Below are 15029 nucleotides of genomic sequence, written 5' to 3'. Positions count from 1 at the left end.
CCAATACACAACCATCAGAATACTTGATTGGTTTTTTTACCTGACAATACCAATCGTAGGCAATGATGTGGAACAATGGGTACATCAGAGTGAGAGTGTAAATTAATGCAATCACTTTGGAAAATTGTTAGGCAAAATCTACTAAATTTGAACGTACACATATGCAAGGCAATTAGATTTCAGAACCATACACTCACAGCGAACAAATACAGCAGTATTACAAAAGGCCAAAACTGGAGCGCCCCAAATGTTGATTAATGATAGACAGAACTGTGGTATATTCTACAACATAATCCTCTTCGACAATGAAAATGATGGGTTTGAACTTTTGCTCCCTGCAGTATTAGAGACGGATCTCAGAAACATAATGTTGACCAAATGAAACCAGACAAAAACAAGCTCATACTCGTTGATCCCATGCAGATAAACCTCAGACCCAAACAAAGCTAAACTCTGACGATAGAAGAGAGGTTATCTTTAAATAGAAGAAATGACTAGAAGAGAATATGAGAGGATTTTAGGTGCAGTAAATGCTTTATTTCTTAATCGGGGTGATTGTTACCCAGAGGTTTTCACACTGTCAGTGTTCTTTGAGAGGACATTTATAATTTGTGTGCTTTTTGTTTATCTGCTATAATTCAGTAAAAAAGTTTACTTTTAAAAGTTTAATCTATGACTTCAGAAAGATGATAAGAGAAAAATGTTGTGAGTGGGGAGAGGTTGAATGTTTCCATAGAAGAAGAAAAATCTCAGAAGAGCAAGTAAAGGAAATAGTACAAAGCCATATTTTTATAAACATTCTGTGAACACCAGTTTTGTTCATCTTCTTTCTTAAATTGTGTGATTTTAGTTAATAATGGCCAAAAAGAGAGAGATACTTGATTTTCAACCTGTTATCAAGCCTCTTACTGTTAAGGAAGCACTCTACCATATTCCATGGCTAGATAAAGACAAAGAATATATAACCTTCATTCAGGTAATATTTTTATTCTCTGGTAATGCCGTTTGTAATGTACCAACAAATTATGTTTTTTTAAATGAAGACTGTGATACTCTCCAGCTCAAAACTCGAAATGTCTTTTACTGTCTGCAGAATAAAATCAAAATCCCTTTAAATGACATGTAAAGTTCTTCCCCAATCTGCCTCCTGTCTACTTTTCCATCTTCTCTTCATTTTCTGTTGCCCTTTCATCATATCATCATATACCTCATACTCTATACTCAACCTTGCATGGTGCCCCAAATCCTTTATACTGTATTCTATTTCCCTTCCTCTTGGGGTGCTGTTTGTATCTCTTAAAACACCCTGTGTTTTTACTTTTTTTTCGACTTGCTTCTCTGGAAACATCCCCACCAAAGTAATTCAGAAAAGTCAGCTTTAGGGGCAAACATTCTGCCAGTAGAAGACCATCCTGTGGTCCATACACAGTTTGGAGGACCAAAGGTGTCGCCATTGTATCCATTATACTGTTTCATTATAGCATTAGGTATATAACATTACAATTACCTTTCCATCCCTCTTCTGTACTATATCCTTTAGCTCATCCATCTTTTGAATGCCCAGCCCCAAACACTTTGCATATTACATAGAGGGTGCTCAAAGAGTGTTTGTGGAATAAACAATAGGTCTAACTGGTTCTGCTAACTTTATTTTTCTATGTCTACATGGTGCCAAAGGACCAATTACATTTTTCCACCTGCTTAAAATACTTTGAGTGATTGAATTTCCAATTTACTTCATCAGCTGTTTAGAGCATAACTATGTATGAGACGTATATATGCCATTAGCTTGCATCTGTTCTGATTATTTTTAATACAGGTGAAATATTTTTATCCTTCCATTACATTCTTATTCCTATACTAGATCATTTATTTTCTAATCCATGTATAAATACTCATCTGAAGTTACAAAAATCAATGAATATCCACCTTTCTCTCTTCCTCTTATTTTCTCTTACAAATTTATCACTCACACAATAAGTCAGATCTTACTGAATATTTTAAAATGTAAAAACTTTTAATAAGATGTAAACTTCAACATCCCCAACCAATCTCTATATTTGGTGATATTTTTAAGAAAAGAGCCAGAATTGTAACATTTGATTGTGGAAATGACATATTTGAAGAAGGTGATGAGCCCAAAGGAATTTATGTAATAATATCAGGTATGGTAAAGGTAAGTCCGTATTATTCATAAATGCCTTGTGAACATTAGTTAAAAACTCTATAAAATTGAGAATTCATAGTTTTTCATGTTAAGAACTGCATTGTTCATCTTTTAGGACAACAGCTACCATCTAATTTTCTTGTTCAAACACAATGGTTAACATTACCTACCACCTTTTAAGTGTTACTTTCCCATAGAGAACAAGAAACCATCCAAGGGATCATCTTTAAGATGGGGTATTATAAGTTGTTTTCATGTTATGTTTATCTGAATTGGGCATTTAGCCATTCTAAAGCGGGTATAAGTTGGTTGAGTAGAAGGAATCAGAAAGATTGCAGTATCTAAGAACACTTTGGCTAATTTAATAAATTCACTTCAAAAGGTACAAGTAATAAGTGTCCTCAAAACAACATCTGCATATTAACATTGTTAAAATCAAAGGAAAAATAAATAATTACAGAGTTTTGGTAATTAACTGACATATGCTTTTGCCTTTCATTGTTCCTGAACAGCTTCAAAGATCAAAACCTAGTTTTGGAATTGACCAAATGGAGTCAGAGGAGAAAGATTATCAGATGAATTACACAGACTTTTTAATCAGTGGGGAAATAATAGGAGAGCTAAACTGCTTAACTAATACACCCATGACATGTTCTGCTACCTGCAAGACTGTAGTGGAGGTCAGAAAACATCACCTTATATCCTACTGCTGTATCTTATTAAATGTCTGGTATCAGATTTAAGGTTATTTCTGTACTTAGTATATGTTTACAGTATAGTGATAATTTTTTTAAATAGGAATAATAAAGGAACATAACTTGTTACCAAATTATACTTACCCAGTATACTGTCTTGGCAAAATGGCTTGCAAAAGTTAACCTATCAAATTGAAAGAAAGATTTAACCAGAAAAACTGATTAAGTGAGGTCTCTCATGGAGAAATTAGAGGACATATTTAAACTATTAATACCATAATTTGAGAGGTGATGAAGGAAAATGTCAGAGAACTAGTATCTTTAATCAAAAAGTTGAACAGAGTGGATGGAAATTTCCCTAGACACAATGAGGACAAAATTCCCAAAGCAACAGGGGCTTCCACTGGCTTAATTTGAACTCAAAAGAACAGTAACTGCAAACAATTGAGCCCCATGATGTATAAAAATCCGTAAGTTGTTAATGATACCAAAAGTTGTTTAATTTCTAATAATGTCAGGATATCAACTTACTACGCTAAAAATGGATTAAAAAATAGAAAGAATTCAACATTTATCCTGCCTTCCCTCTACAAACTCTTTCAAGAAAAGAAGATGAAAAAAATATTCTTCTATACAGAATTTCAGCTAACAAATACAGAAGGAGAGAATTAGAATATCTTTATTTTGCTATCTCAAATGAAGTAATGGATCTAGGCAATAGCCATCAATTGATGCTAAAACTACTATGTGCAATGTTAATGGGAAACTTTATAATGAAAGGACCAGGCTGGCACCACCTAAAAACAATTGTAGAATCACTAAAAGTTGGACAACTGGGCATCATGTACCTCATGCTATGATGCAGCAGAAGTACTGGTACCACCCATGATGAAGTGCTCTTGAATAAGAAAAAAGTAAAAGCCTATTTATCGAACCAGTTAATAGAAAACGCAGAGGGGAGAGAAACAGGTTAATTGACATCAGAAGGGAATAACTCGGTAAATCCAAAATATGAGAGATCCACAGAATGAATAATCTGTTTTTTCTTTTTTCTTTTTTTCCCAGCAAATTAATGACATATAAAGTGGGAGGGGAGAAGGAAGAAGGCAAGGGAAAACTTTATGTCTTTATTATTCAGTGATGCATATTATAATATTTCCAAGTTAAAATTATGCCTGGGATTTGCATAAAAATGCTTTAGCCTTCTGTTTCTGGTTACAGAACACCAATCATGAATTACTAAACAAGCAAAGAAACATAATGTCACCTATAGTGTGAAAAAAGGGGGCAATGAATAGAGACCAACATTGAGATGGCCCAAAATATGGATGAGGCAAAGACACTAAAGAGGCATTAAGAATACATTCAGGGCAGCCCGGGTGGCTCAGCGGTTTAGCGCCGCCTTCAGCCCAGGGCGTGATCCTGGAGCCCTGGAATCTAGTCCCACGTTGGGCTCCCTGTGTAGAGCCTGCTTGTCTCTCTGCCTGTGTCTCTGCCTCTCTCTCTCTCTCTCTCTCTCTGTGTCTCTCACGAATAAATAAGTAAAATCTTAAAAAAAAAAAAAAAAAGAATATATTCAAAGAACTCAGGGAAAAATATAACCATAATGAGAAAAGAGATAATAAATACCAGTATATTGTAAAAATATAAAAAAGAGTTTAATGGAAATTTTAGAACTAAAAAGAGCTGATTAGAGATGGTAGTAAAAAGCCAATAACTGGAAGACAAATGATAGAAATAATAGTTTGAAAAACAAAGAGAACAATGATTTTTTTTTTTAATGTACACTCTGGAGATCTATGGTGTAACATTAAACAATGCAATAGTGTATAATACAGTTTGCAGTAGGAGAAGAGAACAAGAATGGAAAGGAAAAATATTTTCTAAATGATTACTAAAATGTTCCCAAGTTGATGAAAAGCCTTGACTTACAGTTTTAAGAAAGAAACTCAAACAGGAAAAAAAAAAAAAAAGAAACTCAAACAGGACAAACAAATGCATGCACCACACACACACACGTGTGTGCTGAAAAACAGAGAAAGTCTAGAAAGTAGTCAGAATAAAAAGAAAATGTATTTGGGGGAACATAAAAGAATAATCACTGACTTCTTATTGGAAACAATGAAGATGAGAGAACAATAATAGAACAACATCTTAAATTGTGGAAAAGAATAAAAATTGGATAAATGAAAGCTGAGGCAATTCTTCCTTCTCAGACCTGCACTACAACAAATACAAAACAATATTCTTCAAGGTGTAGTAAGTGCCATTAGAGGGGACAAATTCAGATCTCCAGGTAAGGAAAAACACCAGAAACGTAAATCGGTAAGTAAATATAAATAACTAGGTTTTTTCTTCTTGCAGTTTTCTTAAAATAGAACTATTTAAAGCAAAAATAAAAATAACATTGTAAGGGGGTTATAATACATGCAGAGTGAAAATATGAAAATAACAGAGAGAAGGGTGATGGGTAAGCAGAATCACTATACTGTACACCTAAAATCAATATAACATTGTGTGTTAACTACACTGGAATTAAAATTTTTAAAAGAATAAATTATATATAACATATATAATTTATATACATAAAATATATAATATATAATTTTTTAAAAATAAATTATTATCATTTATTTTTTTTATTATTATTATCATTTATTATAATCAGCACCAAATGTTATTATCTGAACATAATATAGATCAGTGGAACAGGGAAGAGAATCCAGAAATAGATTCATATATACACAATCAGTTGATCTTTAACAATAATGGTATTTTCAACAATTGATCCCGAAAATCCCAAATACCTATAAGGAAGTTATGAGCCTCAGCTTCCTACATTACGCACAAAAATTGAGTTGGAATGATGATAGACCTAAACATAAAAATCAGAGCTATAAAAATTTGAAAAGGAAACACAGATCGTGAGATAGGCAAAGATTTCTAAGCCAGGACGTAAAAAGCACTAACCATGAAACAAAATATTGATAAATTGAATGCCACTGAAATTAAAATATGCTGCTTTTTAAAAAAGACACCATGAAGAATATGGAAAAAAGCAACCCACAGTCTGTGGGGAGCTTTTCACAATAGCTTGATCTGAAGAATTACTTGACAATGGAACCTATAAAGAATAGAAGACAAATCACTGAATTAAAAACTGGGCAAAGGATGTGAACAAACCTTTCACAAAAGAATATACAAGTGGGCGATAAGCACATAAAGAAGATTCTTGATATCATTAGCTCTCAGAGAAATGCAAATTAAAATCATGATGAGGTATCACCACACACCTACTGTGTTGGCTAAACATAAAAATAATGAGCAGCAGGTAATGGCAAGGATGTGAAGCAACTGAAATGTCCATCATGGCTGATGAGAGTCTAAAATGTTACAACCCCTTCCAAAATCAGATTGACAGTTTTCTTATAAAATTAAACACACACTTACCTATTACCCAGCAATCACACTCATACATCCTTACCCATAAGAAATAAAAACCAACATACACAACATCTTGTATATTCGCAGCAGCTTATTCCTGATAGCCAATAGTCTGCTCATTAGCACTGGCATTTTATTGTTATCTAAAAAGTTTGCTCCCCTAAAATTACGTGTTTTTATTTTTATTAAAGATTCTATTTATTTGAGTAACACGTGGAGAGTGCATACAAGCAGGGGGTGGGAGAGGGAGAAGCTTGGCAGGGAGCTCAAAGCTGGGCTCAATCCCAGGACCCTGGAATCATGACCTGAGCTGAAGGCAGACACTTAAACACCTGAGCCATCCAGGCACCCCAAAATAATGTATTTTTAGAAATATTTATATCTTTAGTTTAAAAGTTTAAATGATTTTCGATACCTTATTTTCTACTTTTTTAGAATCTATAAGAATAATAACATCTCATTGGAGCATGTGGCCTTTTAATAATTTATGATAAGATTACACAAATATTTATTACTATACACATTTTAGTAAGTCTCCAGGCAGCAACATGATTCTTAAATAATTTAAATTCTTAGCTTTAATGTAAATGAGAAAAACCTTATCTCCTTAGACTATGGGTATGCAGAATGAGATATTAAATTTAGATTTTCCTTTTTTCAGACATGTTTTATTCCTAAAAATTACTTGTATGAAGCTTTTGAACAATGTAGTCCTCACATTGAATATAAAATGTGGCTAAAACTTGGACTTTCTATTACTGCCAAAAAAATCAGGGGACATCTATCTTATGAGGTAAGAGGTGTTTATATAAGCTCATTCTTCGCTCTGAATGGAATTGTATTAAAATATGGTTATTAATGAACTATTTAGGAATTTATATTAAATTTTATCAACAGTAGACTACGAAATTGTGCTTTCCTTGTAGGATTGGAACTACAAGATGCAATTAAAACTCTGTAATGTGTCTGTAAAAGATATACCAAAGAACATCAAAACTGGTATCTATGATGAAACTGTGATTTATGTCATCCTCATCCATGGAGCTGTAGAAGATTGTCAGTTACGGAAAACTTATAAGGCACCTTCTTTAATTCCTATAACATGCTATCAGGTAAAGAAATGTTGATTCATACCTTCCAGTCAATCCGCCATATGTCTGACAATGTATGAACATTAGAAAAATTGTCACTTTCCACCTTCCCATCTCCCGCCTTTCCCCTACCACTCCATAAGCACAAACACCACACACACCCAGTTCACAGATTGCCTTGACACTGGGTAGCCCAAACACCAACATATTCCTATTCAATGTCGATGAGGCAGGCCGAGCTGTACATTTTGGCCATAGTTAGATTTTGGTGCAGCTGTAAATAGAAAAAGGGGGCCTAGCAAGTTCATATACAACATTGCAGAAGAACCACTTTCTCTGGACTGTCTTAACAGTACTCTGAAGAATTTCTGCCAAACCCATGCTGAACTGAGCAACAGAGGTATTTGCTCAGATACTTTGAAAGATACTTCCCACATTTAGGCTACTGAGTTTTCCTGGCCCTCAAAATGAGAAGCTCTGCGTATGAAGAAGGAAAGAAGGCAAACCCTGTGTGTGTACGTGTGTGTGTTGGGGTAGAAAAAGAGAGGCACATGGCAGGAGAAATCAGGTGACATACAAAATACAGCTACAGAAAGTACATTGAAAGAGGGACCTAGAGTTGATCGAATTAGACATATATTTTTAAAGTAATTAATAGATGGCAGCAACAGTGCTAGATGCTAGAGTGACCAAGACAAGTGAGATTTGCAACTTGCCCTCATATGATCTCTCAACCAAGTGAAAAGAAAAATATGTAAACATATTAATGAAACGTGTACAGCTATGATAGAAGTATTTATGAGGTAGATTTGGGACACAAGAAGAACGTGAGGTGGGGGTAAGAGGAATCCTAAGGTGGGAAAGGATCACAAGAAAAAATTTCTGAGTGGACGCCTCCAGCACCAATGTGATACACCCACTGGGAGGAAGTGAGACATTACTCTGAACTATGGTGCTGCGTACTTCTATTCTTGAATACATAATAACAGAGCTGTGCTGTGGGTGCTGATTGGGAGTTTAGATGGCCAAGCCAGAGGTTCTCAAGGCAGCCTAAAACCTACGCAACTCTGTCTACTTTCTCGGGCAGACAGCCCTGTCTATTGTAGATCTGGGTACTCATGTGATTCAAAGCATATCAAAAACAAACATATCTGATATAGACACGTTTACCTTTCATCCCAGATATTTAGAGAGGTCCTGAGATACTAGCTTACCAGAGAAACACGTAATTGTATGGTAAGTACTCAGGAATTAACTTATATTCTATTGAACTTCAGGTACAAGGCACTGAAGATTTTACAAAGGTAATGATTGTTCAAACTTCAGTTGATCTGAAAAACTTCAGATGGAACACTAGAAAATATATACCTTCACGTAAAGCGTCTCTTCCAACATGTAAGTTAGATTTCTTTGAGTAATTGAGAACTTTCCAGTTATAAAATAGACATATATGTATTTGGAAACTACTGAATGCATTCTACCTAGAGTATTCGGAAATCATTTTAATTGCCATATTTGATATCTGATGTGTGAATTCAGACTGAGAAGATCCGTGTTCACTCTATTTTTCATCTATAAGGATAAATATGCATAATTACCAAAATACTATGGGAAAAGGTTAATGAGTAAGTTTTTATTTTTAAAAGATTTTATTTATTTATTTTAGAGAGAGAGCCGGGGTGGTGTGGAGAGAGGGGTTGGGGGAGAGGAAGAGAGAATATCAAGCAGACTCCCAGCTGAGCGTGGAGCCCAACTCAGGGTACGATCTCATGACCCTGAGATCATGACCTGGGCCAAAACCACGATTTGAAAACTTAGTCTACTGAGCCACCCAGATACCCCCAATGAGGGAATTTTTAGTTCTTCCCCAATTAAAATATTTTATACAACAGTAATAATGAAAATACTGTTACACTGTCTGTTCCAATTACCCATGGGCCTGGCATTCATTCTCAACACGGCTTAACATAAATGTATTTGGAATCATGGGACAATAGATTATTTTTTCTCTCTTTCCAAAATTCCTGCACATTTTTTACATAATCTTTATAATAAAAGGCTTTTTAAGCCTTTTTTTTTTTTTAATGTGACCCTTCTTCCCACCAATTGAGATTACCACCAATTTCAGATCACAGGCCCAGGTGTGAATGATTTGAATCTGGCCTAATGTGATAGGTGAACTGATAAGAATGGTCGTTTGTTCCATTGTTTATACTAACACAGTCTTTCTTGAACCAGCTACAACCAGACTGTATAAAGAAGGCCTTCAATTTGAGACCAATATTGAGGTAAATTTAAAGCAGTCTTTTTAAAAGTTTTATTTTGGAGAAAAGAGAGTCTGGTATTTATGGAAATTATCAATGTATTTTTCTTAATCTGAAAGAGTTTACCTGCTAATCAGTTTGTAAATTTCTTAGTCCAGGGTACAGTGGAAATTGAATTTATATTTTTAGGTAAATATTAGATAAATGATAAAGAAAAGCAAAGTTCAGAAGATCCCAGAATATTTGTTTTAAATCACATTAGCCACCACACACTATTGGAGTAGCTAGGGTTGTCATGTACGTGAGCCACTACCACTTCTCTGCCTTGGGCTGAAATTTTGACTGGTCTGAAGACTTCATGGCCACGTCAACTATCCATGTGGGATCTTCCAACTTGAAGGCAGTTTGCTCAACTAACCACAATACCTGTCACAAAACAGGAGCTCCATAATGAAGGTGCTAATCTAATCTGCCCCAAACTCACCAAAGTTATCCAGAAAATCCCATAAACATTGGTTAATTTCACAGTCCACAATGAACTTGGTTAGGTCACTTAGGGATCTTGGGCTCTTCAAAACCCTAGGCCAACTTTGCAGCAATATCCCAAGTTATGAAACGCTGTAGGGCGCTGGAAATGAAAGTGGGCCACAGAGAAATACAATGGCAGCACCTCACAGCATCTACGCCAGGTTGCCTGTAGACTGAATCCTGGGGAATTCCAGATGACGTAGGGAATATGTTTTTAATTCTACTTGGTGCCAAACTGGTTGCATTATTCTAGGAGACGCTGATTATAATACCCAGACTCTGAGAGAGATCTGCTACAAATACACAAACCAGAAAATTGTGTATTTGGTTGTTAAAAATATATTTTACACCAAGTCCATTTGCTCCATTAGCCCTAGGCATAAAACTTGGAGACACATGTGCCTTCTCCCCCTGAACCTCTCCTCACAAGCATACGTTGAGTGAAAGGATGTATGTTCTGTGGTGGAAGTTGAAGATGTTTTTCTCATGTCTGTCCGGTCTTCAAGAGGCCAACACTTTTTTAAAATACACAGTTCCTGTCCAGCATGAAAGCAAGAAATTCACACCCTCCCTAAATACTTTGGAGTCTTTCTGGGGAAGCTTTTCTTCAAACCTTCCCTAGTGGCTGCTGGTTGCCTGGAACTACTGACCCAATAACATAGGGGCTGAGAGTATGGGCTCTGGCATGAGACTCCAGGTTTGCTCCCTGGTTCCATCGCTTCTTAGCCATGTCACCTTGGACAGATTTCTTAACCTGTTTAAGCATCACTTTCAGCATCTATAAAACAGAGACAGTGACCATATGTACTTTGTACAGTGCTGCTGTGCAGATTAAAGAAATGGAAAGTATGCTGCATAGTGTTTGGCACATAACAAGCAATCCAAACAAATAATTTCTATTTTTCTCTGCTAACCCCTTAATCACACTGAAAACTACTTCTCCAAACTTCTTGTGCTCTCCAGATACTAATTTTCTAAAAAATATGGATACAGGTACCTCCTCTAAATCTCCCAAACACGATTGCTGCTGAAGACTAGGAAGTAGGAAAGGGAACTTATAATTTTAAAAAAGGAAGAAGATGAGGAAAACACTTAAGATAAAATATTAGATGGCTCCTAGAGTCCTCTAGAATAGTTTGTCTTTCTCCTTAGCCTGGGCTGGCTGCCAAGCTTGTAGGATTCAGCATAATAGCTTATTTTGTAGAATGAGGATGCAGGGAAGCTAATGGTCTCCCTCTACCTATTTCCCCAAAGTGCTGCTTTTTCATAATTAAAAAAAAACAAAACCTGATTGCATGAGCTTGTTAATATAGAGAAAGTAGTGTGGAAGTAAGAGATAATTCTTTAAATGGTAGAAACAACAGCTAGTGAGTCTTATAAAGGCAATTGTCAAATTGTGTTATTTAGTAAATGTTTTTTGTCCTTGATGTTAGATCCTGCCTCTGTTTCTGGGCCAGCTCCCTTCATGCTCTCCCAACCCCTCCTCCTACTGCCTCCCCCACCAGAACTGTGGCTTTACCATCACATAGTAAAAAGGCCCATGACAACATCCAGCAGCTCCTTATAAACTGTTCCGATACCCAGAATGGAGCATACAGCACTGCCATTGCCAGAAGTCCTGGTCCTCAGTCCCCTGCTCCACAGACCAGATTTATATATCTGCCCTGCTTTATAAATCTAACCTTTATTAATAGTCTGCAAATTTGACTCCTATCTCCTGTCTCAATTTCTAGATTCAACAGCCCAGTGGGTTACTTGATAGTATCAAGGAGGAAATGGACTTCTATTCAGTTACCTAGAATAAAACTAAATGAAAATCTGGTAAGCTGCCTTAGTTTGCTCAACATGATCTGGATCACACCTGTCCCTGGAGATACAGGCTGAAGCCAGAAGTGCATGTGCCCTTTCGTGTGACAGTGTGAAGGATACCACGTACCACTATTTATTACGTGCAAAATGATCACTCACCACTAACAGTTGATTCTTCTAAAGACGCTATTTCTAAATTCCACTTTGGAAAATTAACTCTAAAATAACATTCCTTTATTTAGATTTCTGAAAGCCTTATAGACTCACGGTTTCCTCTATATATTTTGCTACTTAATCTCACATGCAGCATGGTCATTTTTCAGGCTGCCATATACTGTGCAAGATATAAACAAGTAATAAAGATATAAGTAGGTAATAAGCGATGACTTCAATTGTCAAGAGTTTCTGTTCTAGTTAAGGAGGTAAAACAGATCAGAGGGCTATTTAACTGCAGTTAAATAGCAATACGAGATACACTGTGGATAGTGCCAACTGAAGCTACAGGAATTCAAAACAGAAACAACTGCAGTTGAATATAAACAAAGCCTTTATGGAGGAGGGAAGAGGATGTTTGGAATAGGGGACACAAAAGAGAAAGACTTTGGGAAACAATGAGTAGACCAGTCTGGCTGTTCGTTGCTCAAAATGTAGCGTCAAGGAGGAAGTGCGTGTGGGTGTGGATGTGGATGTGGGGGGATGTGTGTTTTATGACTCTAGGTTACATAAAGCTACGACTGGACTAAAAGATAATCGTCCAGTAAGTCTTTGTACCTCTGTTTTAAAAATGTTAACTCTTGTGTGCTACTTCCTATGACAATGATCATATTTAAAAATAGATTTAAAGGCTAACAATACACTATGAATAAGTGTTTATAAGAATTACTCGTAATACGACCAATATCTTCACATGGGAAAAAAAATGTATACAAAATGATAAGGAAAATGCCATGACTCCAGTAGGCAAATTTAAGAACAGCCAATTCAGGAAAAAGACAATACCAGAATATGGGGAAAAGAAAAGTGCCAAATTAAACAACAATGAAGTATTAACATAGGCTCCTTAAAATTAACAATTTTATTCCACGGTAACATCTACTTCCTTTGAAATAGATGAAACTAGAGTGATACTTGTTTTCTTATATTTTGCTGCTGGATGAGCAAAAGGAATTTGAAACAAAAGTCATAAAAATGCTCATCTACTTTGATTCCATGAATTTGCTTCTGGAAACCAATCCAAAAAGAGTAATCCAAAGTAATAAAGTAGACATCTGTACAAACTATCCAGTGCACCACTATTTCTAGTGGCAAAAAACATTAAAAGGAGTCCAAATGTTCAATAGTAAGAAAGTTTATAATTTCACTACAGACCATCTGTTAGAGGAAATACCATACAACCATTAAAACAATTGGTTGTATAGTCCAATGTAAAATATAAAAAGAAAGGCAAAACTGCACATACAATTTTCTTAACATGAAAAGAGGTCATGAGCACCTGGATGACTCAGCGAATTAAACTTCTGCTTTTGACTCAGGTCATGATCCCAGGGTCCTGGGATCGAGCCCCATGTCCAACTACCTGCCCAGTAGGGAGCCTGCCTCCTTCTCTCTCTCTACCCCTCCCCTCTCTCATGCTCTCTAGTTCATGTTCTCTCTCTTCTCTCTCAAATAAATAAAATCTTAAAAAAAGAGAGAGAGACCGAAAAAGATAAACCCAAATGATTCAATCAGGTGTTAGAAAGGTAAGTAAAAGAAGGGACAAGTGTGGTGTGTTCACCTCTCATGTTGTTTTATTGCTCTTGTAATGAAAAATATGATTGTAAAATTCCTACGCATTATTCAAATATAAATTGTCTGGAAGTTGTCTGTTCCTTTCTGCCCCTCTTAATACTCAGCCATCCCAGTGCGGTGAAAAGGAGTGGGAACAGTCAGTGCTGAGACCCAGTCCATGAACTACCCCTGTCTCATTCAGCAGAACCCCGGGGGCTTCTCAGACTCTGACTGGCAGTTTAAATCCGGCCACCACCACTTTGTGAATGCTAAGTGACTCACATTCTCCCACCCAGCGTCCTTCCTCAGCCTCAGCAATAAAGACCAGGAGGTTATTTCCTGTGGGAGTGAAACTGACCCTCTAGGACATCCTGTTTGGGGTTGTAAGTCAATTTTGAAAGATTCCAAAGCTCTGTTTGCATTTGTTTCTTTTTCCCCCCTCCCTACTTCTGTTAGGAATGGTTGACAACACTGTTTTGAAGACTGACACACGTATGGGCACTGCTGTCACGAGACGCCTCCTGTGTTTCGAACACATTTCCCTGCATCAAAAGGGAGCAACTTCAAGCTAGATCCTGTATGGATGATCCTGGTGCCACAAGAAAAGGTGTTTGAACCTTCCGACCATTCCATCTAAAATATGTTTCTTGGAACATTTTCTTGATTTAAAATAGCTTTTATTTTAAATATCTAAAACATCTCAAAAATCATAGAGTAAGGTTTAGTTTTAGAACCACCTGGAGTCATTTGCATAATGCTCTTAAAGCAAAAATGGTTCGATTCATTTTGTGAAAACCAAACTGCTATTAAAATGTAGTTTAAATGTTGATCTTAGTCCACGTATTTATTTTTGTCATTCATTGTACTTCACTCATCTTGGAAGTGCTCAGTGAATTAAAATAGTAAAGAATGGAAACCGATTTACACCTAAACAGTGTAACTCAGTCCAAACTGAAACTTTCAGTGTCCATTTCATTCATCATCTCATTAAAAAATAAGCCCGATGTCTGGCCCATCATTTAATTTTTTTTTTTTTTTGAGAGAGAGAGAGAATCCCAAGAAGCTCCATACCCAGCACAGAGCCCAACGTGGGTCTTGATCTCACAACCCTGAGATCATGACCTGAGCTGAAATCAAAAGTCAGATGCTCAAATGGCTGAGCCACTCAAGTGCCCCTGGCACATCATTTTTAAAAATATTCTTAACTAGGGGCATCTAGGTGGCTCCTTCGGTTCAGCATCCAACTCTTGATTTCAGCTCAGGT

General features: G+C 36.2%; 1 protein-coding gene across 1 annotated transcript in view; it reads left to right on the top strand.

The window, feature by feature from the left end:
* SLC9C1 (solute carrier family 9 member C1) overlaps positions 1-11948 on the top strand; it is a 72205-nt gene extending 60257 nt beyond the window's left edge. The window contains exons 20-26 of the mRNA XM_025990572.2: positions 851-976; positions 2078-2176; positions 2680-2847; positions 6968-7099; positions 7233-7418; positions 8675-8792; positions 11923-11948. Of these exons, the coding sequence (XP_025846357.2) occupies positions 851-976; positions 2078-2176; positions 2680-2847; positions 6968-7099; positions 7233-7418; positions 8675-8792; positions 11923-11948 (855 nt within the window). The remainder of the gene's footprint in view (positions 1-850; positions 977-2077; positions 2177-2679; positions 2848-6967; positions 7100-7232; positions 7419-8674; positions 8793-11922) is intronic.
* The last annotated feature ends 3081 nt before the right edge of the window (positions 11949-15029 follow it).

Source organism: Vulpes vulpes, chromosome 1, assembly GCF_048418805.1.
Source record: "Vulpes vulpes isolate BD-2025 chromosome 1, VulVul3, whole genome shotgun sequence".
Lineage (NCBI taxonomy): Eukaryota > Metazoa > Chordata > Mammalia > Carnivora > Canidae > Vulpes > Vulpes vulpes.
The sequence above is the reverse complement of the archived record's forward strand: the minus strand, read 5'-3'. Positions and strand labels throughout refer to the sequence as shown.